The 23,135-nt window shown below is 38.8% G+C and overlaps 1 protein-coding gene across 6 annotated transcripts in view; it reads left to right on the forward strand.

The window, feature by feature from the left end:
- Positions 1–23,135, forward strand: part of IDE (insulin degrading enzyme) — a 98,013-nt gene that overhangs the window by 38,562 nt on the left and 36,316 nt on the right. For 5 of the 6 annotated variants that reach the window (XM_043519584.1, XM_038408834.2, XM_043519585.1 and 2 more), the window contains 6 exons: positions 114–194; positions 3,530–3,633; positions 9,019–9,121; positions 10,545–10,667; positions 12,522–12,604; positions 20,067–20,211. In XM_043519584.1, the coding sequence (XP_043375519.1) occupies positions 114–194; positions 3,530–3,633; positions 9,019–9,121; positions 10,545–10,667; positions 12,522–12,604; positions 20,067–20,211 (639 nt within the window). Of the gene's footprint in view, positions 1–113; positions 195–3,529; positions 3,634–9,018; positions 9,122–10,544; positions 10,668–12,521; positions 12,605–20,066; positions 20,212–20,774; positions 20,920–23,135 lie in introns of all 6 variants that reach the window. The other variant, XM_043519583.1, reaches the window with a different exon arrangement.

The following is a 23,135-nucleotide window of genomic DNA, read 5'->3' on the forward strand; positions in this document are numbered from 1 at the left end:
CACCAAATGCCTAGTTTGACCTTGAGTGTAAAATGTATTAAGTAAGCTTTTTTATTTTTACAAAGTAGAAAATGGTTTTTCCATGCATAGTTTGATTTAATTTTTTCTTTTAGGATCTAAATGCTGTGGCTTTCAGATTTAAAGATAAAGAACGACCACGAGGTTATACATCAAAGCTTGGAGGGATTTTGCATGTAAGTAAAGCATTTGTGTATTGGGCAATATCTGAATGGAAATAAATGTTATTCTTCAAGTGATGGTCTCTATGTGTATTCCACACATGGGTATGCATGTGCGCCATGCACCTGAGTTTGGAATCTTTTTACAAGCGGTGTCAGTTGCCCCTCACATGCACTGTAGTTCTCTTTGTGCTCCAAATCAAGGGCATAAAAGGTGGTGTGGGAAGATGCCTCTCCACTTTCTTCTTTCCGCCACAAGGTCTGACTTCGAATCTTTGGTGTCCTCAGCTCCTTTCTGCCGCATCATAGCTTTAAATATATTGTGCATAGTTAGTTTTTAGAAGTTTAGTAATTTTTATGATATAGTGTAGCATAGTATACTTAGTATTTTTACCCCATTTCTTCCACACCTGGGGAATTCAACCTCTCCACCCGCATACCAAAAAAAAAAAGGTCTGGGGTTATGCCCAGAGTCCAAAAAACGTGTTTTCCTGCCCTCACTCTTTTTTTTTTTTTTTTTTTTTTTTTTTTTTCCCTTCTTCTGTGAGCAACAAACAACACTGCCTCTGCTGCTTAGGCAAGGTTCACATCTCTGCCAGGTGCTGCATCTGCCACTCTTTTCCCTCCCCTTTCACTTCCTGCCCCCCCCAGTTGAACTTGGGGGTTGGGAACAGAGACTTAGAAAATATCTGATGGAGAAGGCAATGTAGGTGGTATTCTTAGCGTCCCTGAGCTGGGACCCAGAGTAGTGGGTGGGCCTGGGTCCTTCCTTCCGGAGGCGGCGAAGGCCCATTCCACCAGAGGGCAAGCAATTTCAGCTGCATCCCTGAAGGACGAACCCGTACTAGATGTAGGATGTCATTTATCCCTACTAGATGTTTGTAAAGTGGGTACCTAGAGCGCTTTATGTTCCTTCACAAGACTAACTCTAGTTATTTTTGAGGGCATTCTGTGCCAAAAAAAAATAAAAATTATGCACCAAAAAATTAAAAATTATGTGCACAATATTGTAAAATTCTGCAAGTTTTGTCAATAAATTAAATGCAGAGGCTCCAGCATGGCAGTGCACAAAGGTGGGAGATCACCCTGCAGCCTCCCCGCCCCCCCATCCCAGGGACATGGGCAGGTGCAGCCTCACCACTGAGTCCCTGACATAGCACAAGACCTGGGCCTGCCCCAGAAACATCTTGGGGCCCTGCCCCTCTATGCCAGGTGCACTAGGTTAGAGGCAGGCAGGCTCAACCAGGCAGGGCCTATGTGTAGAGGGGCTCATTGTGGGGAGATCCAGGTGTGGGGTGAGAGGATTCTGTGTGGGACAATCTGGGTGCAGGCAGTTAAGTGAGAGGTCTAAGTGTGGTGGGGATCTGGATGAACAGAGGCTCATTTGGGGGGTGGGGGGCTCCAGGTGCAGGGCAATGGGACCCTGCAGGGGCTTCCAGGGGAAAGTGGCTGGGCCTCAGCGGAGGGGTCTGGGTGCTGGGGGAGTGGGGCTTGGTGAGGTGAGGGTCTGGATGTAGCTAGTTGGGGGTCTGGATGTGGGGACTCAGGGTGGTGCAGGGGTGTGGAGCTCATCAGAGCTGAGGTTTGAGTGCAGGGACTCTGGGGGGTGGTATGGGTGCAGGGGTGGGGATCCAGAGACAGGGTCTGGGTTCAGGGGGCTCCAGATGCAGGGATTGAGGTTCCATGGGGTGGGGTTCAGGTTTGGAGGACTAGGGGAGTCTGGGTGTACGGGGTGAGGTTTGGTCGGGTTGTCCGGATATGGGAGGTCCAGATGCATGGGGGTTGGGCAGATGGGGGAGCAGCTCCCTATACAGTGATCCCTCCTTCCACAGCTTTGAGGAGTGATGAGGGCAGGAAGCAGGGGATGATGCTAAGCATCGTGCAGCTGGAGGAGGTTTCTGGGGGTTGGTCTGACACAGCCCCTGCCACTCCTTGCAGGGGAAGAGGAAGTCCTGTCCTCTCCTGCCTCCAGCCCAGCTGTGATTAGCAGCTGATCCCGGCTCGGAGTAGGAGCCCACTGTCTTGGGTGTCCCCAGCCTTGCGGTGATTTACCTCTCAGCTGGCTGCTCCGGGTGCCTGAAACAAGTACCTGTGTAGCTAGGGAGTGGTGCGTGACTGCTCTTGCTATGCTGAGCCAGATTCAATTTGTAGCGTATCAAAAAATCAATATATGATTTTTCCAGATAAGCAGTCTTTTGCTCTCACACACCAATATACATATAATCCCCCAAATATACAGTCAATCAAGCTAGTTGTCCTGCAGGTACAGAAGGAGGACAGAGATTCAAATTATAATTTCAAATGTAGCAGTCGGATATTATGGTAATTAGAACTATAAAAATACCTGTATAGATGGAAGAGCAATGTATACTGTATATCTGAGACTGAAATCTGATGTGCTATTTTATACTTTCACTAGGAAGGTTCAGCTAGGCAGACAGCACAGCCATAGCCAAGCTGTCTAGGAGATGCACTGATTTCAGTAGCTCCCCCAGGCAGTTTCCATCATTAGGCAATGATAGAGACCCCAGCAAGAAAGTACAGGTGCCATTGTCACTCCTTTGGCATATACACCAGGGACTGAATGGGGGATCTCAGACCTAAACACATGTGCTACTACAGCTTAAGCTAAAGAGCTAAGTCTCTGTATGTGGGGAGAGTAGCAACTCATATGCCCTGTGAATAGGCACAGAGGCAGACCAGTAACACATGCATACGAGTAGGTCACGCTGTTACCTGGTGGAATCCTTGCAATAGCTTGTTTGCATTCCCCAGTTTGAATCCTAACTCCACCATCGCTGCCTGCAGAGGTTGCAATTTGTACCTGCCTTTGTGCCCATTGAACACACAGTCCAAAAATATATTTTTCTATAAATCCAACTTACACTGTAGTATTTTAAGGAAAATGATCATATAACTTGGAGTTCTAAAGAAATATTTGAAAACCCCAAATTACTGAAACAATATATATTGTGTTCTTAGATACTGGAGATGTTCTTTCCTTTGAAAAATTGGCTAAATTACGGTTATAAGGATCATTTTAGAGTTCTGAAACTTGAATTCTTGAGAGTCTGTGTACGCTTACTATTTGCTGCTTTTAACTTTAAAAATATCCTCCAGGGGTCACTATTTTACATATTATTTTTACTTAGTTTTATATTAATAACTACTGTAGTTAAGGTGGATGGCTTTTTAGATTACCATATAATAATAATGTATTCAGAACCTAATATAAAAGCTCTCTATTCATAATAATTACTATTAAATTCTATCATTTTAGCTTAATGCAATAAGGCTTTTTTTATTTAAAATGTTTTCTAGTCAAAATGTTTTATTTTTTTTTATTTTAGTATTATCCCATAGAAGAAGTGCTTGCTGCTGAATATTTACTTGAAGAATTTAGGCCTGATTTAATAGAGATGGTGCTGGATAAATTGAGGCCAGAAAATGTCCGGTAAGCTACTCTGCAATAACTTTTTTATATTTTGAAACCATGTATTCTGTGATGAAAACAAATGAATGCAACTGGAATCAAAAACATTGTGATGCCTATTACTTTTAATACAGACAGATGGGGAAATAAAAGTAAACAATGAGACCAAGTATTTGGATGACTTTATTTGACCCATTTGTGCTAAAAATGGTCATAGGGTGGTAAAGGCACAGCACACCGGAATTCTGGTAAGACAAACTAGTCCTTATTTCTTGTCCCCACTTGGACATGTGCCATGTCACAGTTTAAAAAAAAAAAAAAAATTAGACAGTTGTCTCATGCCAGGGTCACTAATCATGTGGCTACTTGTTCCAGCATGTGTTAAGGGATTTTGCATTTTTATATTTTAGCATTTGATTAGGGTTACCCATTAGTTGTTTGTTTTGTTTGTTTTTGCCTTTTAAACTTGCTGGTGAATCCATGTCTACATTTCTGTAAATCTGGCATAAATCTCTGGGTTGATTTGGTTCCGTTGATAGCAGTTGGGCCAAAGGATCATGTCCCATATTAAGACTTGGCTCTTGCCCTTGGTTTACAGTGAAGTGTAGAGCTTACAGAAGTGAGGAGAGGACAGGAGTACAAACTTCAGTTAAAATGGTAAAAGGTCCTTTCTTGACTTTGGGTGACTAGATGAAAGTTACAGATCTCATGACACCTTTTGTGAAAGAAAAGTAATTTAACATATCTTGCTAATTTTTAAGATGCACCTGGGACATACAAGGTTATGCAATTATTTAAGTATATGCAACTCTTCTGCTATGCTATTTTTTGCTCTCAGATGTTGCATCTTGTTGTTTATTAAAATCATAAGCTCCCTAGACAGGCAAATTTCCTTCTTATTTTCTTATGTAATGCCTAGCAAACATTTTGAGTGCTCAAGAAACAATAAATAATTCTAGTGGTGGGCTTCCGTTTAGCAGATATTATCAACAGTTTTGCACTGTGGCTTTTCCTGGTTTTGCTCTTGTGAATGTATGGACTGAATAGCATGAGTTTTTTAGCTCTCCCTCTTACTTCCAGAATTTCCCTTTTGGCTAGTTACCTTTTCAGGAGCAATGGCTGTTATACCCTACATGTTTTCCTCTTAACCATATGTCTACGCTGCAATTTAAACACCTGCAGCGGAATCATGTCAGCTGACTTGGGTTTGCAGGGCATGGGCTGCGAGGCTTCAAAATTGCAGTGTAGATGTTTGGGACCATCCCACTCCTGGGGTCCCAGAGCTTGGGCTGCAGCCCAAGCCCGAACGTCTACACCACAATTTTACAGTCCCATAGCCTGAGCCCTGTGAGCCTCAGTCTGCTAAAATCAGGACAGTCGTGGGTGTTTAATTGCAGTGCAGATATGTTTTCCTCTTGATTGTAACAGACCTTTTTCAGGAGCATAAAATGGAACTAGCCAAACTAGACAGACCTATAGATGCTCCACTTGTAGCAGGGCAGTATAAACCAGCCTGACTAGGTCTTTAACGCTTCTTATGAAAAATCTCCTAGCCATTGTTTTGCCTTGGAGAACAAAAAGTTTATAGGACCATTGCATTTGCTATGGCAGATCAGATCAGTATTCTGTCTCTGGTAGTAGCCTTAAGCTACTGTTTCTGAATAACGTTTGTTTGTTTGTTTGTTTGTTTTAAATGCCAGTTGACCAGGGGTCTTTGAGGTGGAAAGTAAAAATTTTCTTTCTGACCCCTGCAGTAATTATCTGCATCCCTGAAGCATGAGATTTGATCGTCTGTCCTCGGCATGCCTGACTAGAAATATTGGTCTCAAAATTATCTAGCTTTCTGTACAAATCCTGCTTCAGAATTTGAAGCTCTTGTGATATTCTGTGGTAGTGACTATAGATGTTGGGAGTAGGAGAATATTTCCTTTAATTTAAAAAAAATAAATTAAAAAAATGCCTACCATTTACTAAATCAGGTGACACCCTCAACCCCAATGTGCCTTTATTACAAGGCACAGACTAATTTCACAAGCATTTCTGAATTTTTACTTCTAGAATTCGTGAAACATTGTATCTGAAGTTATGTATAATAGAATCCAAATTTCCCCAAACTGCTTGAGTGGCACCCCTCCATGCCCCACTAAAAATGTGGTCACAGAATCAGTAGTTAGTAGAATAGTGAGATGTAGATAATGGACGTTAAGAACACTAACATTCCATATATTTAAACTTTTCTTCTTCATTTTATAAAAGAAATTCCATAAATACTTTGCAAGAAACGTACTCATTATTATTTAAGTTTGATACTGGTAATGTCCAAATGCCTCCTATGGGATCAGGACCCAATTGTGTGGTACAATCCCATAAGAGACTGTCCCTAGCTTCAAAAGCTCCTCATAATCTAATAGAATGTCCACAGCACATGTTTAGTGTGTATTTTAACCCATCTGCACGAAGTTTGACATTTTGTTATTTTGCTATGAAACATCTCTATGAAATGTTGAATTTATGAAGAAGATAATGATATGACCTTTCTGGATATGCAATAACTGTTATCAGAATTCTCATAAATTTTATATGCCTTTTAATCTAGTTTGTAATTCCTGTTGAGTTTCTTTGTTGAATATATCATTTTGCAGTAAAAACTGTTAAAGAATTCAAGGTTTTGTGTTTTTGTGAAGACTGCTGAAAACATCTTGGTTTGTAATTAGTTACTTGCACTGTTTCTCATCTTCTATTTTGGATTTCCCCTTCTTCGCCAGGTCTCTTGTAGGCTTCTGATTGACAATGTGTATTGATTAAAAAGTATAAAATAAACTGCTACCACAGTAAAGAGGTCCATTGCTAACCAATAAACAGCAATTCATGTGGAAGTCTGCACACAGGGTTCAGCATGCAGGAATAGAACTTAAATCTGTTTTATATAAACTAGGTCATACATAAAATTTGTATATCGAAAGTCTTTGTGCAGTTACTACTTTAATTATTTGGTCTCTGATGTAGGTGTTGAGAAAAATTCAGTAGTCATATTGCAGATTTTGTACAGGATGCTTGCTCATCCAGCTTGGTCTACAACTCCTGCTTGTGAAACTTGAACAGCTTAATGGGACTAAATCAGGAGGCACAGATAATCTTCAACCAAGAATATTAAACAAATTGGCATATGAAATTGCAAGCCCATGAGCAAGAATTTTTAATGAATCTGTAAACTCAGGGGTTGTACCGTATGATTGGAGAATTGCTAACGTAGTTCCTATTTTTAAGAAAGGGAAAAAAAAGTGATCCGGGTCACTACAGGCCTGTTTGACATCTGTAGTATGCAAAATTGGAAAATTTGAAGGAGAAAGTAGTTAAGGACGTTGAGGTCAATGGTAAATCGGACAAAATACAACATGTTTTTTTACAAAAGGTAGATCTTGCCAAACCAACCTGATCTCCTTCTTTGAGAAAGTAACAGTTTTTTTTAGACAAAGAAAATGCAATGGATCTAATTTACCTAGATTTCAGTAAGGTGTTTGATACCGTGCCACATGGGGAATTATTATTTAAATTGAAAAAGATGGGGATCAATATGAAAATTGAAAGGTGGATAAGGAATTGGTTAACAGGGAGACTACAGTGGGTCCTACTGAAAGGTGAATTGTCAGGCTGGAGGGAGTTTACCAGTGGAGTTCCTCAAGGATCAGTTTGGGGACCAATCTTTTTATTACTGACCTTGGCACAAAAAGTGGGTGTGTACTAATAAAGTTTGCGGATGATACAAAGCTAGGAGGTATTGCCAATTTAGAGAGAGACCGGGATATCATACAGGAAGATTTGGATGACCTTGTAAACTGGAGTAATAGCAATAGGATGAAATTTAATAGTGAGAAGTGTAAGGTTATGCATTTAGGGATTAATAACAAGAATTTTAGTTATAAGCTGGGGACGCATCAATTAGAAGTAATGAAAGAAGTATTGGAGTACTTGGAGTATTGGTTGATCATAGGATGACTATGAGCCGCCAATGTGATATGGCTGTGAAAAAAGCTAATGCGGTCTTGGGATGCATCAGGCGAAGTATTTGCAGTAGAGATAAGGAGGTTTTAATACCATTATACAAGACACTGGTGAGACCTCATCTGGAATACTGTGTGCAGTTCTGGTCTCCCATGTTAAAGATGAATTCAAACTGGAACAGGTACAGAGAAGGGCTACTAGGATGATCCGAGGAATGGAAAACCTGTTTTATGAAAGGAGACTCAAAGAGCTTGGCTTGTTTAACCTAACCAAAAGAAGGTTGAGGGGAGATATGATTGCTCTCTATAAATATATCAGAGGGATAAATACCAGAGGGGGAGAAGAATTATTTAAGTTCAGAACCAATGTGGACACAAGAACAAATGCATATAAACTGGCCATTGGGGAGTTTAGACTTGAAATTAGATGAAGGTTTCTAACCATCAGAGGAGGGAAGTTTTGGAATAGCCGTCCAAGGGAAGCAGTGGGGGAAAAGACCTATCTGGCTTTAAGATTAAGCTTGATAAGTTTATGGAGGAGATGGTATGATGGGATAATATGATTTTGGCAATCAATTGATCTTTAAATATTCATGGTAAACGGGCCCAATGGCCTGTGATGGGATGTGAGATGGGGTGCAATCGGAGTTCCTACAGAAAATCCTTTACTGGGTATCTGGCTGGTGAATCTTGTGCACATGCTCAGGGTTCAGCTGATGGCCATATTTGGGGTCAGGAAGGAATTTTCCTCCAGGGCAGATTGGAAGAGGCCCTGGAGGTTTTTTGACTTCCTCTGTAGAATGGGGCATGGATCACTTTCTGGAGGATTCTCTGCTCCTTAAAGTCTTTAGGCCACGATTTGAGGACTTCAGTAGCTCAGACATAGGTGAGAGATTTTTCACAGGAGTGGGTGGGTGAGATTCTGTAGCCTGTGTTATGCAGAAGGTCAGACTAGATGATCATAATTGTCCCTTCTGACCTTAATATCTATGAATCATCGTTTTAAAACTGCTCAATACAAATCGGAAATCAAGGATGGAGAATCCAAGAAATCAGAAATTGCATGCAAGTTTGCACACAACCCCAACCTGTAGAGCGTCATTTACTGGGAACAGTAAAATTATTGTGGCTGAACAAGTACAAATCGAAAGTTATGATTAAGGGCTTATGATTGTGTGTTAAATTTGGATACTGCCTACTGTTGACCTAAATATTTCTACAGTTGCATTTGGAGATGGTATTCTTCAGTTACAGGCACTATGCATCTTAAACAGCTTCTAAATTCCATGCTGGAGATGGCTGCATTTTAGTGGCGAATGAAATGATCTCTCGTGTTACTTTGTATATTTGTTGGTAAAGTACTTTGGTACCTAAGTGTGTGTTTTGATTTTTGTCTGTTTTTTAGGGTTGCAATAGTTTCTAAATCTTTTGAAGGAAAAACTGATCGAACGGAAGAATGGTATGGAACACAGTACAAGCAAGAAGCAATTTCTGATGAAGTCATCAAGGCATGTTAAAACAATTACTAGATTTCCATTTCTGAAATAAAATTTTTGCATGTAGATGTAATTTTCCTATTTGTGGAAAGGAGAATTTGCACTTACAACTGCCATTAGTAATGATATTTCAGTCTGTTCTGCAGCAATGGAGTTTAGACCCTCATTTAAAAGTGTTTCAAGACTTTTCATTGCATGCTACAAAATAGTACGGTGAGGTACTTTAAGATAGCTATACATCAAATCCATTGAAATCAATGGGTCTTTGCAGATTTTCTTTGTAAGACCTCCATAATATACAATACATACTTAAAAAATTAAGTTACAAAAAACTTGTGGCTTATTCATCTGATTCTGGACCCTTGAAGTCAATGGTAAAACTCCTACTGACTTTTAACTGGCCCTCTGTATGAATTTTTGTCTGAAATCCTAGCCCTGTTGAAGACCATAGCAGTTTTGCAATTGACTTCAATAGGACCTGGATATTTCACCCCTTATTTTTAACAACCTGGGCAATTTTTAATTATTTTCAATGCCAAAAACTATTGATTAACTGCATTTTGTTTGCAAAGATAGTTTTAGTTAGAAGATGAGAGAAGGATTTCTGAACTGGCTATAAACTCATTTTCTTTCTTCTGTAAAAACAGATGATCCAACATAAAATGACAATTTTGTTTTTCCACAAAGGAGTGAATTTTTAAGCCAAAAGTAATTTTTTTATGAACTATACTTGTCCTGAAAAAGGAATTTTATAATGGAAATACCAACACAGCTTTAACTATGGTTCTAAGGCTGATTCAAAATATGCATGTCTTTTCAAGTTTATAGAATGAATATATTGTGCAAAATTTAGTGGACTTCTGTAAACGAAAACCTCAGAAAAAGGAGGGAAGTGGGAAACATCCCTCCTCAGATAAAATTATCTTCTCACTCAAAAATGAGTTGGCCTTGCAGTATGCCCCGAAAGGCATACTCAGGGTCTGTCAGACCACACATCCTAATCTGCTCTTAACAGAAATAGTAGAGAAACTCCTCACCATATTCAATATATTTATTGAACAAGTAGAACCCAAGCTGAAAGAATTTCTGTATATATATTTAATGTGGTACTTTTATTGAGCCAAAAACAAGAGGATGCACAAGGCTGAAATGGTGGAATGAAGAAAGATTCCCCACCCCCATATACCTTTTTCTAATTATCTTTTACTTTCCCATTTCCCTCGGTCAGATATATCTTTCCCATTTGCTGGCCTTCTCCCACCTCCTTCCCCAGTTCAGACATTTTTCTGCTGGTCTATCATCTCCCATCTCTCACTAGTGCATATGTATAGGATAGTAGCAAAATTATGTTTTCTGTTACAGAGCTACAGGATTTAAGTATATATCCATCTGCTAGTCAGAAATTTAACTAATAATCATACTCTTATTTATCCAGAAATGGCAAAATGCTGACCTAAATGGAAAATTCAAGCTTCCAATGAAGAATGAGTTTATTCCTACTAACTTTGAAATTTTGCCACTAGAAAAGGATGCACCACAGTACCCTGCTCTTATCAAGGTAAGGATATGTATTGCTTGCATCAAATGGAAGTTCTGTCAGCTAGCTAGCTTGCTGGAAGGTTAACCATTGTTCCCTGATAAAAGCTTTAAAATAAAATAGATTAACTTGTCATATATAGTTTATTCATAAGTACAAAAGTTTGTAAATTGCTTTCTTAAAAACCTCTTAACCGGCAACAAAAAAGCACTAAAATTAGTCAATTTGAGCTGAACTGTGTACTCTGTTTCTTCGGGTTCCCCTGAAAATGGGTCTGCCAATAGCTTGAACCCTTTCTTAATCCTTTTGAAAGTGTGTGAACCACTGACAAACTTCTTGATCAGAAGAGTGACTGCCACACAGATTTTTTTTGAGCATTTGTTGGTAAGTTGGAAAGGTCATTCTGTTGAAGCTGTACATGAAAAGAGCTTGCGATTGCAAGCAAAGACGCCTATCTGCTCCCTACCTTTCTGGTAGCAGCAAGCAAGGACCCGCCCCCCTCCCCATCGCACTTTCAGCAAAGTTCAACATTTTTTAATACCAGAAAATTAATTTCTCAGCTATTCAGATTCAAGAAATAGTTTCTCTTTCAAGAGTGATGAACTTTGCTGAGTTGGATGTAGGATGAACCTTCTGCAACTCCGTCCTGTTGCTGCTTGATCATAGTATGAACGTAGCTTATCTAGCACGCCTGGGAGTTCTCACAAGAGATACGTGTACCTCTGGGGGTAAGTAGAGGTCTTCCAGGGGGTACATCAACTCATCTAGATATTTGCCTAGTTTTACAACAGGCTACATAAAGAGCAGTAAAGAAAAGGAGTACTTCTGGCACCTTAGAGACAAACAAATTTATTTGAGCATAAGCTTTCGTGAGCTACAGCTCACTTCATCGGATGCATTCAGTGGAAAATACAGTGGGGAGATTTATATACATGCACACAGAGAACATGAAACATTGTGAAGGAGAAGAGTTAGTTTTTATATGAAAAAGCATGTGAAAAGTAAATGTATTTTATGTATTAAATTGTATACACATTTAGCATTTGTGGTAGCGGTGAAGATGATTTTCTACGTTTATAAATTAAAGAGCCATGCAATAAAATATATTTATTGTGTGTCTTTGATGGCCCCATTTGCACTCTGCTCACTAGTCCATCTCGTTCTTGGACAACTGGCATTCCAAACCTATGAGCAGCGACAAACAGATGTTTAAAGAATGCCCCATCCCCAAAAAATCACCTTGTCATAACGTTACCTCTTTCACCATATATGGAAATTTAAAAAAAAAAAAAAAAGTGGGGAGAGAAATGATTGTCTGTTTTATGTCAGTTTGTTTGCAGTTCTTTTGGATTTTTTTTCTTCCACTGAGAATTTTAAAATAAAGCCCCAGTGCTGAGGGTGGAGGGAACGGGACAGCTATGGTGACTTTGTCATCTTTGTGTCATCCTGATCCTCAGCTGCTCTCTGGAGTGAGTTACAGCAGCATCCCTAGGCTGACCTATTAGCCACATACTACCTATAATCTCCACAGTTTTCCATGAATCAGCCCTGCCCTGGCACATCCCTATGCTAGAGCTTGCAGTTTCTCATATGGCAGCTTTTTGGCTGACTTCCACAGTTTCTGCTCCAGAGGAATTCTCCCCTAGCTGGACGTGAATTTTCAGGGCTCCTTTACACCACTCTGGCCCTTTTTATCTGGTTTGTAAACAAGCCACAGTGAGGTGAGAATCTCACTCCAAGGGCGGATGGTTGTGTATGTATATGTATATTTAAGGAAAAAATGTAAACTAAGTGTAGAAGTGCTAAAATGCAGTTTGTAAAACAGCATAATATAAAATCTCATGTTAAAAACGTGGTGTTGTTTTCTTGACACAGGACACTGCTATGAGCAAACTATGGTTCAAGCAAGATGACAAATTCTTCTTGCCAAAAGCTTGTCTCAACTTTGAGTTTTTCAGGTATGCAGTATATTAAGTATATCACACTAATTTGAACTCCCAAAAGTTTCTTATTCTTTACAGGAAATCTGCGTTTAAGTTGCAAAAACTCTTCAAAATGATCTAGGTTACTGGTTTATTCTGCTTTGGTAATATTAGATGATAAAACACATCAGGAAACCTCATATTATTCAATAATTGAAGAAAGAAGCAGTTGGGGGTGTTCAGATAAATATTTATGAGTAGCTGGTAATGGCATTAAATACTTAATCCAGTCTCAAAACAATATATTTTAATCCCTTATTTACTATATCTGAAATACATCTGACAACAGCTACTACTTATTATTCAATTTGCTGTTTCAAAGATGTTGTATTTTAAATTCTGAATAAATTACAAGTTCAGTATTTGTTAATGCTTTACATATTAAATATTATGCTGATGTGGTTTTATACACTTTTTATATAATCACAAATCAGAGTAGGTTTTGTTTAGTTTCTGTAATGCATACATAGGTAAGATTTAAACATTATTCAAAGTTTTATTTTTATGACTGTTATCAAGTCACTTTTTGATTTTGGGGGAAACATCTTTGATATCAACAGATGTGGGGATCCCAAATGAAGATACATGACATCACATTGGCAGTATAAACAACAGTAAAGTTAAATCAGGTCTTGTATTTCCTTCATGGGAAATTGTACCATTTAAAAAAATTGGCCAAGGCAAGATATTTACTTCCAGTTTGAATTCTCTGAAGATAGTTCTGGGAATGAGGAAACCTGTCAATCTTCTTAGTGCTGTGGATCTTTCTTTTGGAGCAGTCATTTTCAGCTCTTGGTTTTGAAGCGGTATTGACTGTTGAATGTCATGTGACATTGATTCCTGTGCTGGGGCCAGAGAACGTCTAAATTATTTCACAAAAAGGAAAGGAGTACGTGTGGCACCTTGGAGACTAACAAATTTGTTTTGTTAGTCTCTAAGGTGCCATACATACTCCTTTTCTTTTTGTGGATACAGACTAACATGGCTGCTACTCTGAAACCTAAATTATTTCAGAACCTTTCTTTGTTTTTCCTGATGGATCAGGGTGATGATTTTTAAAAGATTAGAGTATGAGGTGTTGTGGTCGCTCATGGGTACACTGAATGTTTGTCTTGAATCGCCATTAGGAGTGTGGTGAAGGCAGACCTTTTGGAGTTTCTTCAGTTTGGAGTTTCTTCCTAGCAAACATCCAGCATAAAAAAATTGCCATCCATATAATCAAAATCAGTAGATCACCATATAGAGAAATTCTAAGAAATAGTCTGTTGCGCACACACAACAGTGAAAGACAGTAAGAGAGGTCATGCTCCTGTCATCAGAAAATAGCAAATAATATGTGTAGAGGGCCTTGTGATAGTTACCTCCCAAGTTCAGGCATATTGTATAAGCGCATGGAAGTGAAGGCTGAAAAAACTGTAGTACTTGCCTGTAATTCTTACCTTCTGAAGATACTTTGAATGTCAACAGTTATCAACCACCCTGTCTGAGGAAACTTACTTCCTTTTCTAAACATTTAGGTGCAATAGATTACCAGTCTGTATCATACTTGGCTGTCTGACAAGGTCAGGTTTCACTTACTAAGTTCTAAGCCATTAGAATGCTTGTTAGTATGGGGGCCATTAGCCTGGCCAGACACAGCCTTTCTCTCCACTCCTTTTTGAAGCTACAGGACAAGCACTGAAAGTAAAAAACAGAGCAAACTAATTCATATGTATGTCTAAGAAAATGGTGGGAGGATAAAATGATGATCTGTTGGGCTAGCTTATCTTCTTATAAAAACAAGAATTAAAGGTAAGTAACTTTCCTTCTCCTCTTTCTCCATTTCTACCTGCTGAAATAGATTCCCACTGCAATATGCACATCCAAAACGGGGCACTTTGGGATGCACAGAGGAAGGTTTTATCTTCTACAGGTTTATGAAAGGCCGTGAAATAGCTTCCAAATGAACTGTGAGGGATGCCATTTGCAACCCAGTGTATGACAAATGAAAAAAGTAATAAAACAGTTCTAATGTAGAGCAAGTGAAGGGATTCACTTGGACATATTCACAAAAAACTGTGAAACTTTTGCCAGTTGAATTCATAGACTCTCCTGGTATGTTCTTTCTGAACAACTAGAAGGACTTGAAATACCCTATTTAAAATGCTAGAATGATCCACCATCCTCCTTGAGGAGCAGTGATCAGAGGCGAGGAGCCAAAGATGGGATCAAGAAGGTGTCCTGATTTTATATGATCAATTCTGGGAGACGTGGCTTGGTGAGATTGACAACCATCATCTCCAACAGAAGTGGAAACCGGTTTTGTCTCTGTTAATATTTGACAGTGAGGTTACATTGAACATTTGTGTCTCTTGAGCTTGGCCAGGACTGCTGTCACAAGAAATAATAAAAGGAGTACTTGTGGCACCTTAGAGACTAACAAATTTATTAGAGCATAAGCTTTCGTGAGCTACAGCTCACTTCATCGGATGCATTACAGTGAGCTGTAGCTCACGAAAGCTTATGCTCTAATAAATTTGTTAGTCTCTAAGGTGCCACAAGTACTCCTTTTCTTTTTGCGAATACAGACTAACACGGCTGCTACTCTGAAACAAGAAATAATGTGGGACATAATCATTCTCCATGAGAAGATGAAAGCATCCAGGGGTTTTCTGGTCTTTGTTCTTTCTCTTGAGCAGAATACTGACATTTTTGTGATCAGAGGTATGGTGAAGAGGCTTACCTCAGAGGTCTGCCTTCCTTGCAAAAGATTTGAACCACCATGACCTGTTCCAGAATGAGTTTACTTTGAATCAGCGCAGTTCAGTGGAACCTACTGAAAAATACAATCTCTCTCATTACGTCAGAGGGCTGTGCCCCAAAAAAGTTGTCTGGAGTATAGCCTTTGATCCTTTAGGAGGATTTCTACTGCCTGCAGCTCTGAGCAGCCAGGATCCCTGGAGCGCTTTCTGGCTGAATGATGCTAACAGCACCTGTTGTGTTGATGAAATTAAAACTAAAAAAATGAGGATAGTCAATCATTCCTTCTCATCCCCAAAATTTTCAGCGTAGACCAAGGATATGGAACTCTATGAAGCTTCTATGGGTGGAAGACTCTGGAAACCCTGGGACGCAGGCATCATGTTAAATTTGTATTAAAGGCTTCTGGATACAGGCCTTGTCAGACACTCCATAGGGTGTTAAATAGCCTTGGGTGTTGTCTAGACTATGATTCAGGAATTTGGATAATCTGTCTTTTTTTAAAAAAAGTAAAACAATGGTTTAGTAAGGAAGTTTTCCAACCTTTTGTTTAAGGTGGTTGTAGAGTCATCCACAGTGGCAGGGAAACCAGGAGGCCTACATTTTAGATGTCCCAAGGTTTAGGCAGATGGCTATTTAAAATTTGGCGCTGCTTCTTTTTTTTTTTTTTTCTCCAAATGGGCGGAGTCTGCATTCCTATTTTGGAATTTTGTTTATTTGAAAACTTATTTTGGCATGCATCACTGAGCAATAGAGTGCTTTGCATTTATAAAAATAATAAATTGTAAAATAGCCAAATGCATCACTGGCCTTGAAACTAACATGGTAGCAACTGTCTGCTCCATTTGACTGGAGGGAGGGGTTTAAGGAGGAAACTAGGCTGGGACTTTCAAAGAAGCTTAAGGGTGTTAGGTGACTAGTTGTTGTTGACTTTCAGCAGAAGTTGAGTGTCTGACTCACTTAGGCTTCTTTGAAAATCCCAGTGCTGATCCCCAGTCCTCTTATTAAACTCAGCCCAAAAGCTTTCAAAGGCCTGAACAGACAAGTCTTATACTGGTGGCCTAATGTGTGGTAACGCTTAGCACTGGCAGACCACTGGAGAGAGCAGGTTCAAAAGGCCTGGGTCCTTCACTGAGAATTCACTGCCATCAATGGAAAGACAGAAGCAGGAAGGGGAGTTCTCTTTGATCTCACACCATTAACACTTTATATATCATTGCCAGCACCTTGAATTTCATGTATAGAGTACTGGTGTTTGTGTTTAGAAGGCCTTGCCTCATTCTATTGTGCACTAGCTGAAGTTTCTGGGTATTTTGTAAGCATAGGCCTTAATAATGTGTTTTTAAAATAATCCAGTCTGCAGGTTATAAAAATGTGAATCGCTGTGGCTAGGTCAGCATCACAAAGGAACTAACCATACATGGAAATAAGGCACTATTTGCAAAAGCTGTCACTTGAGGAGCAGCAGTGGCTTCAATAGGAACCCCTAGATTGTGAAATGTACTGGCAAAGATTGGACATACACCCCCAAAAGAAGGTGTATACCCCATTTTTGCCATTTCCCAAAGCCACTTCTTCCTGTCTACTAGTCAACAGGAACTAGTCACCTAACACCCTTAAGCTTCTTTGAAAGTCCCAGCCTAGTTACCTCCTCAAACCCCTCCCTCCAGTCAAATGGAGCAGACAGTTGCTACCATCCCTTCTAATTTATCTGGATTAAGCATAAACCACTTCTCTCCCATCTACTTCTTTCTCTATCAGGTACTAGAAAAGAAACAGTTTTACCTTAGTTTGACACCCCCCCTCCATTAAAAAAAAATGTAGCTCTCTGTGGTATAATGTATCTATGAAAGTACAGGCCAGAATGGCTCACTACTGCCCCTAGCAGTTAGACTGTCTGTCCGATATGTACTGTGACAAAGTTCCTCCTCTGCCTTGGTGGGTCCTGCGCTTATTGGCGGATTTGCTCACCTCAGAGATTCCTGGCAGCTCTCAGTTTTGGCCACTTTTGCTAGTGGCTCAAACCTGCTGTCCATTCAGCTAACCTCATCACTGGCCAGCATGGGGGAAACAGAGAACAATCCCTGCAGTCTCTGTGTCCTACCTATTGGGTCGGGAACAGGCCAGATCCCTTCCAATTTAGACCTTTCCTTCTGGTGTTTCTCACAGATCAGGTCAACTCCTCCTTTATCTGATCAGGAGTTGGGACGATGTGGGGAACCCGGGCCCACCCTCTACACCGGGTTCCAGCCCAGGGCCATGTGGATAGCAGCTGTCTACAATGTTCCCTGTATCAGCTGCGTGACAGCTACAACTCCCTGGGCTATTTCCCCAGGCCTTCCCCCAGAACCTTCTTTATCCTCACTGCAGAATCTTCCTCCTGAAGCCTGATCACACTTGAACTCTTCAGTCCTCCTGCAGCATGCCTTCTCATTACCCCTACTAACTGATGGGAGGTCCTTTTTAAACCAGGTGTCCTGATTAGTCTGCCTGCCGTAATTGATTCTCAAAAGTTCTTAATTGGCTCCAGGTGTCTTGATTAGCTTGCCTCTTATTTGGTTCTAACAGGTTCCTGATTGCTCTAGGGCAGCCCCTGCTTTGGTCACTAGGGAACAGAAAACTATTCATCCAGTTGCCAGTATATTTGCATTCTACCAGACTCCTGTACCCCACTGGTCTGGGTCTGTCACAGTATGTATAAGAGGTTGAGGTCCTGCTTAATGCACAAGAGAAGAACAACAAATATTCATTCACATTTTGGGATCTAAGAGGAGAAACAAACCTTATAAGAAAAGCCTTTCCATTTCTGCCAATAAGGCTCCATAGGCAAGTCAGAAGCCTTGTGGTTAATGCTACCGAATGACTGCTGATAGAGCTTAAAAAATCAGCAAGGACGCTATCTGTGTCATTGCTAGGAGGAAGTCAACAACCATGCACAAAAATATTGGACTGGTACTAAACTCATGTCTGAAACCAGGCTGGTAAGAGCAGGACGTCGTCCGTGTGATCAAGATGTGACTGAGTTGCTCCAGCAACACTTTCTCAACAATCTTGTTTAAAAATGCTATATTAGAAATTAGCACTAGCTGGTGAGATTGGTAGCCTCTTAAAAAAAGCTTCTTAAGCAATGCCCTTATTATCACCATTTAAGGATGGCTTACCTTCTGCTTTCACAAAGGGAAAATTTCCAAATTTAGTTCCAAATGTCCCTGTTGGTCTTCACCAGCCAAATGAATAGCAAGAGTTATAGTTGCTATAGATACTGAAAATAGCCCATAATAACAAGTCTTGGTTCACACGTGAGAAGAATTCAGTCAATGTGGGGGGGGTAATGTATGTGTCTAAATGGTTGGCTGGTATATTATCTTGATTTCAATATTTTATCCTGGAAGATGCATAAGTGGACATATTCAAATTAATCAGTTGTTGGGATGTTCCTTATATAGATAGAGGGAAATGCAAATAACAGCCCCATCCTACCTTGACTCATTCTAGGCTCATGGTAAGTATTCAGAAAAGGGCCAGCCAAAACAGAGCCTGTAGCATTGTAGTGAGTTGGCAACTTTCACTGAGTTGGAAATCAGACTCTGAAAGGCCATTCAATTTCTGTAACAGAAAATATCCTTTTAGTTCCTCTTGTGATCCCATTCCCTAATTTTAGGGAGTTGGGAGAGAGACAGAGATCCAGGTTTTGCCAAAAAAAAATTCAGGAACTTTATTTATTTTAAAAAACATTTTGCAGTTCATCTTTAAGCTTTGCCACAAATGTGTGTTGGAAATGGACTTGGACTTGTCTTCATGTATATGGTGAACACTAATATGTATTTGGTAATCAATACTTCAACAATTACTGTACTTCATGTACTGCTTATTATGTCTGTGACATTTTTATTATAAATTTATGTACATACACATGCATATAATGCTATTTAAACTAAATATCTGACCAAAGTAGGAATACATTATTACCAGTATTGACTTAGCTTGTGATACTCTAATAAATACCAATATTTAACAGATTCAATATTGTTGAAACATGGCTTGAGTCTTTGAGTTGCCTTTCTCTTTTAAGAGATGTATGTAGCTACTGTATAAGGTTGGATAATAGTAACATAACACTGGAACTTGTACGGTTGTTTTCATTAAAAAGACACCGTTTATCTCACAGTTACTATACCATGGAATGGGAGATGCTGCAGTTATTTCCTGCTCTGAGTATAGGAAATCCTGCAGTGCCTTGCATACAATGGTTTGGTAACTGTTCACTCTTTTTAAATAGCAACTATTGTATTTTCTGAAGGCATGAAAGCATTAATCTGCTTAACATTTAGAAATTGGATTAATCTTAGTTATTCGTTTAATACTTGGGGATCATTTAAGTTAATTATGCACTTGATGAGCTCTGACTTCAGAAGCAGAGTTAATATTGCATGGCATGATTTACCAGTTTAAAAAGAACAGGAATTTAAATTAAAGTCCTGATTGTATATTTATAATGGGGCAACACTGAAACCATAAGAAAAATCAACTGTTATTTTTGGTTATCTGTGTGTTTTTTATTTTGAAATAGTAATGCTTCAGAAGGGGACCCAACAGCACAGTATTTAAATATTGCATTTTCTTGAACTCAAATTTAAATGGCCCAAAAGAACTGGGAAATAATTAAACTGGATATTTTACTTTCAACGTTTTCTTCCAGCCCATTTGCTTACGTGGATCCCTTGCATTGTAACATGGCCTATTTGTACCTTGAACTACTCAAAGACTCCCTCAACGAGTATGCATATGCAGCAGAACTAGCTGGCTTGAACTATGACCTCCAAAATACCATCTATGGGATGTATGTAAGTACCCAAATCAAGGAAAATCTTAGAGCCTTAAATCTACTTCCACTCATCAAGATTTTTATATTGATTTGATGGAAGCATTTTTATTTAAAAAGTGGCTTTTTTTCCATTGATGGTCTATGGTGTGGGTTTTTTTAACTCCTTTTTAAATCTTGATAGCTAATCATACTTTCTTATAAATTGAATGTTAAATTGAATCTTGTTCTAAGTCTTCAACAATATTTCCATTTATACTCAGCAAATTTACTCCTTTCTTTTACACCATTCATCAGATTAGCTAGCTGTAAGATTTGCTCCTCTTCCAAAAAAGAAAGTGATCCTGCTCCTAATTCTGAGTTTCGATTTAGTTTCATTCTATGTCAGATAACTATTGTAAGACTTTCTGACAAAGAAAAAAAATCTTCACATTGCTGCTAAATAAGTGGTTCACTTCAACTTTCTTTTCTAAGAGATACTAATAATGAGGCTGCATATACATACTCTCTAGTCATGTTTCTTCATCCATTACTGTGTCATTGCTTGAGGTATCAAAGCATTTCTTTTGTTTTTCTTTTTGTTAGTCGCTACATTTATGCTGATCCTCTTCATTGCAACATGACATACCTGTTTATCAGGTTATTGAAGGATGATTTAAAAGAGTATACATATGCAGCACGCCTCTCAGGTTTGATCTATGGCATTGCATCAGGAATGAATGCAATTCTTGTAAGTAAGAAAAAAACACAGGAAGAAGTGAAGACAGTTTGAGAGTTAAGTTGAGCTTGGGGAAAACATTGACTTCTGCATTTCTAAACAAGATGGTTAATGATTTTTCCTTGCATCTATCTCCATGACTGGGAAAAAAAATTTTTTTTTAATCATCAGTGAATGATTTGGTTAATTAGTGAATGTGTGCACGCCACAACTGTGTGCATTCTAATTCACATTTTTTACCCGCTTACACGGTAACCCTGAAAGTGTGATGGTGTGTTTGTATATAAAATGGATTAATTCTGAACTTTCAAAATAAAAAGCATTTTGTGTTGTATGAATATTAACCCTCTAGATTTCCTATATACTTAGTTCCTCTAATTCTTCAGCAGTGAGTTATGAATCCATTTGTGCATTTTTATATCAGACTAATACATCTTTGTGAATTTTCTTTGGAGTTGATTTTTGTCAACTATTTTAAAATCCAAAACTATGGCAATTTTTGTTTAATAAATATTGATCTTATGATGTATTGTCACTTCTTTAGGCTTTTCTAAGATATTTCTAATAAGTTATCAAAACGTAGCTTGTATTAAAGGCTTGTCTTTATGTAACACACCAACACCATCACATTCCTATAAAAACACAGTGCTACTTCAAAGAAGAGCTAAGTGGACAGGTTGTGCTTATATTGCCTTTGAATTTTATGTGCTCAGGCTTACAACATCTTTGTCGTAGTGACTTTTTTTTTTTAACTCCACAAAATCCTGTTTCTAGTGGTTCTACGTAATGGCTGAAAACGTATACATATTTTTATTCTGAAAGCTTGCTGACATTTTCAAGTTCAGTGGTCAGAATTAATTCTAAATGAAATTATGCTCATTTACTGTCAGATTTTTATTTATTAGCAGCTAAATTAGTTCATAATTTTAAAACAAGTTTCCAAAATATGTGAAGATTCCAGTTTCATGCTGTAAAGTGATATTGCTCTGAATTGGTATCTGGTACCCTTAGTCTATATATCAATGTATTTTTTTACAGTGCAGAAGATGATCTGTGATAGGTATTCTGCAATTCTGTAGTACATACTGTACATTAAGATGTCAACACTATAAAAGTATGTCTAAAGAAGGATGAATGTTCTACTAAAACTTGAGTGTTACATGTGATACATGTACATTTCTAAAACACATTATTGTAGTATCTGAGTGCTCAAATTGTTTATGATCAACTCAAGTATATTTTATGATGACTATATAGACACACACACACACACACACACACACACACACACACACACACACACACACACACACACACACTATAAACCTTTGTCATAAAATGCATTTTTGAGATCTACTTCAAAATCGTATGGTAGATTATTCAATATTTTAATAGTAGTGGAGAAAAAACCTGTCTACTATAGAGGATGAAATCTTCTGTCTGGAGCTTCCAATCATAACTACAATATTTTATTCCTTCCTTGGAAAGATTGTCATTGCATCCTGGAAGATTCATAGGAGGCACAAATGAGAGATAAGGGAATATAGAGGCAAAAACTAATGGACATCTTAGATGTCTGTATATTAATGTAAGAAGTATGGAAAACAGGAAGACTAGAAATATTGTGAATAATCACAGTTATGACATAATTGAATCACAGAAACTTGGTGGGATAATTCACATGACTGGAATATTGGTATAGAGGGATACAGCTTGTTCAGGAGGGACAGGCAGGGGGGAAAAAAGGGAGAAGGTATTGTCTTGTATATCAACAATATATACACTGGCACTGAGATTGAGATAAAAGTGGGAGGCAGACCTGTTGAAAGTCTCTGAGTAAAGATAAAAAGGGTAAAAAACAAAAGTGATGTCATGGTAGGGGCCTACAATTGACCACTTAACCAGGAAAAAGACGTAGATGAATTTTTTTTAAACTAACAAAAATCATTCAATGCACAGGACTTGATGGTGTTAGGGGACTTCAACTACCCAGATATCTGTTTGGAAAATAATACAGCAGGGAGCAGATTATACAACAAGTTCTTGGAATTGCATTGGAGACAACTTTTTATTACAGACGATAGAGAAAGCAACAGACAATAGAGAAAGCAACTAGGGGAGAGGCTATTTTAGATTTGATTTTGATAGATAGGGAGGAACTGGTTGAGAATTTGAAGGTGAAAGGCAGTTGGGTGAAAGTGATCATGAAATGATGGAGTTCATGATAG

This window comes from Dermochelys coriacea, chromosome 7 (genome assembly GCF_009764565.3).
Source record: "Dermochelys coriacea isolate rDerCor1 chromosome 7, rDerCor1.pri.v4, whole genome shotgun sequence".
NCBI classification, from domain to species: domain Eukaryota; kingdom Metazoa; phylum Chordata; order Testudines; family Dermochelyidae; genus Dermochelys; species Dermochelys coriacea.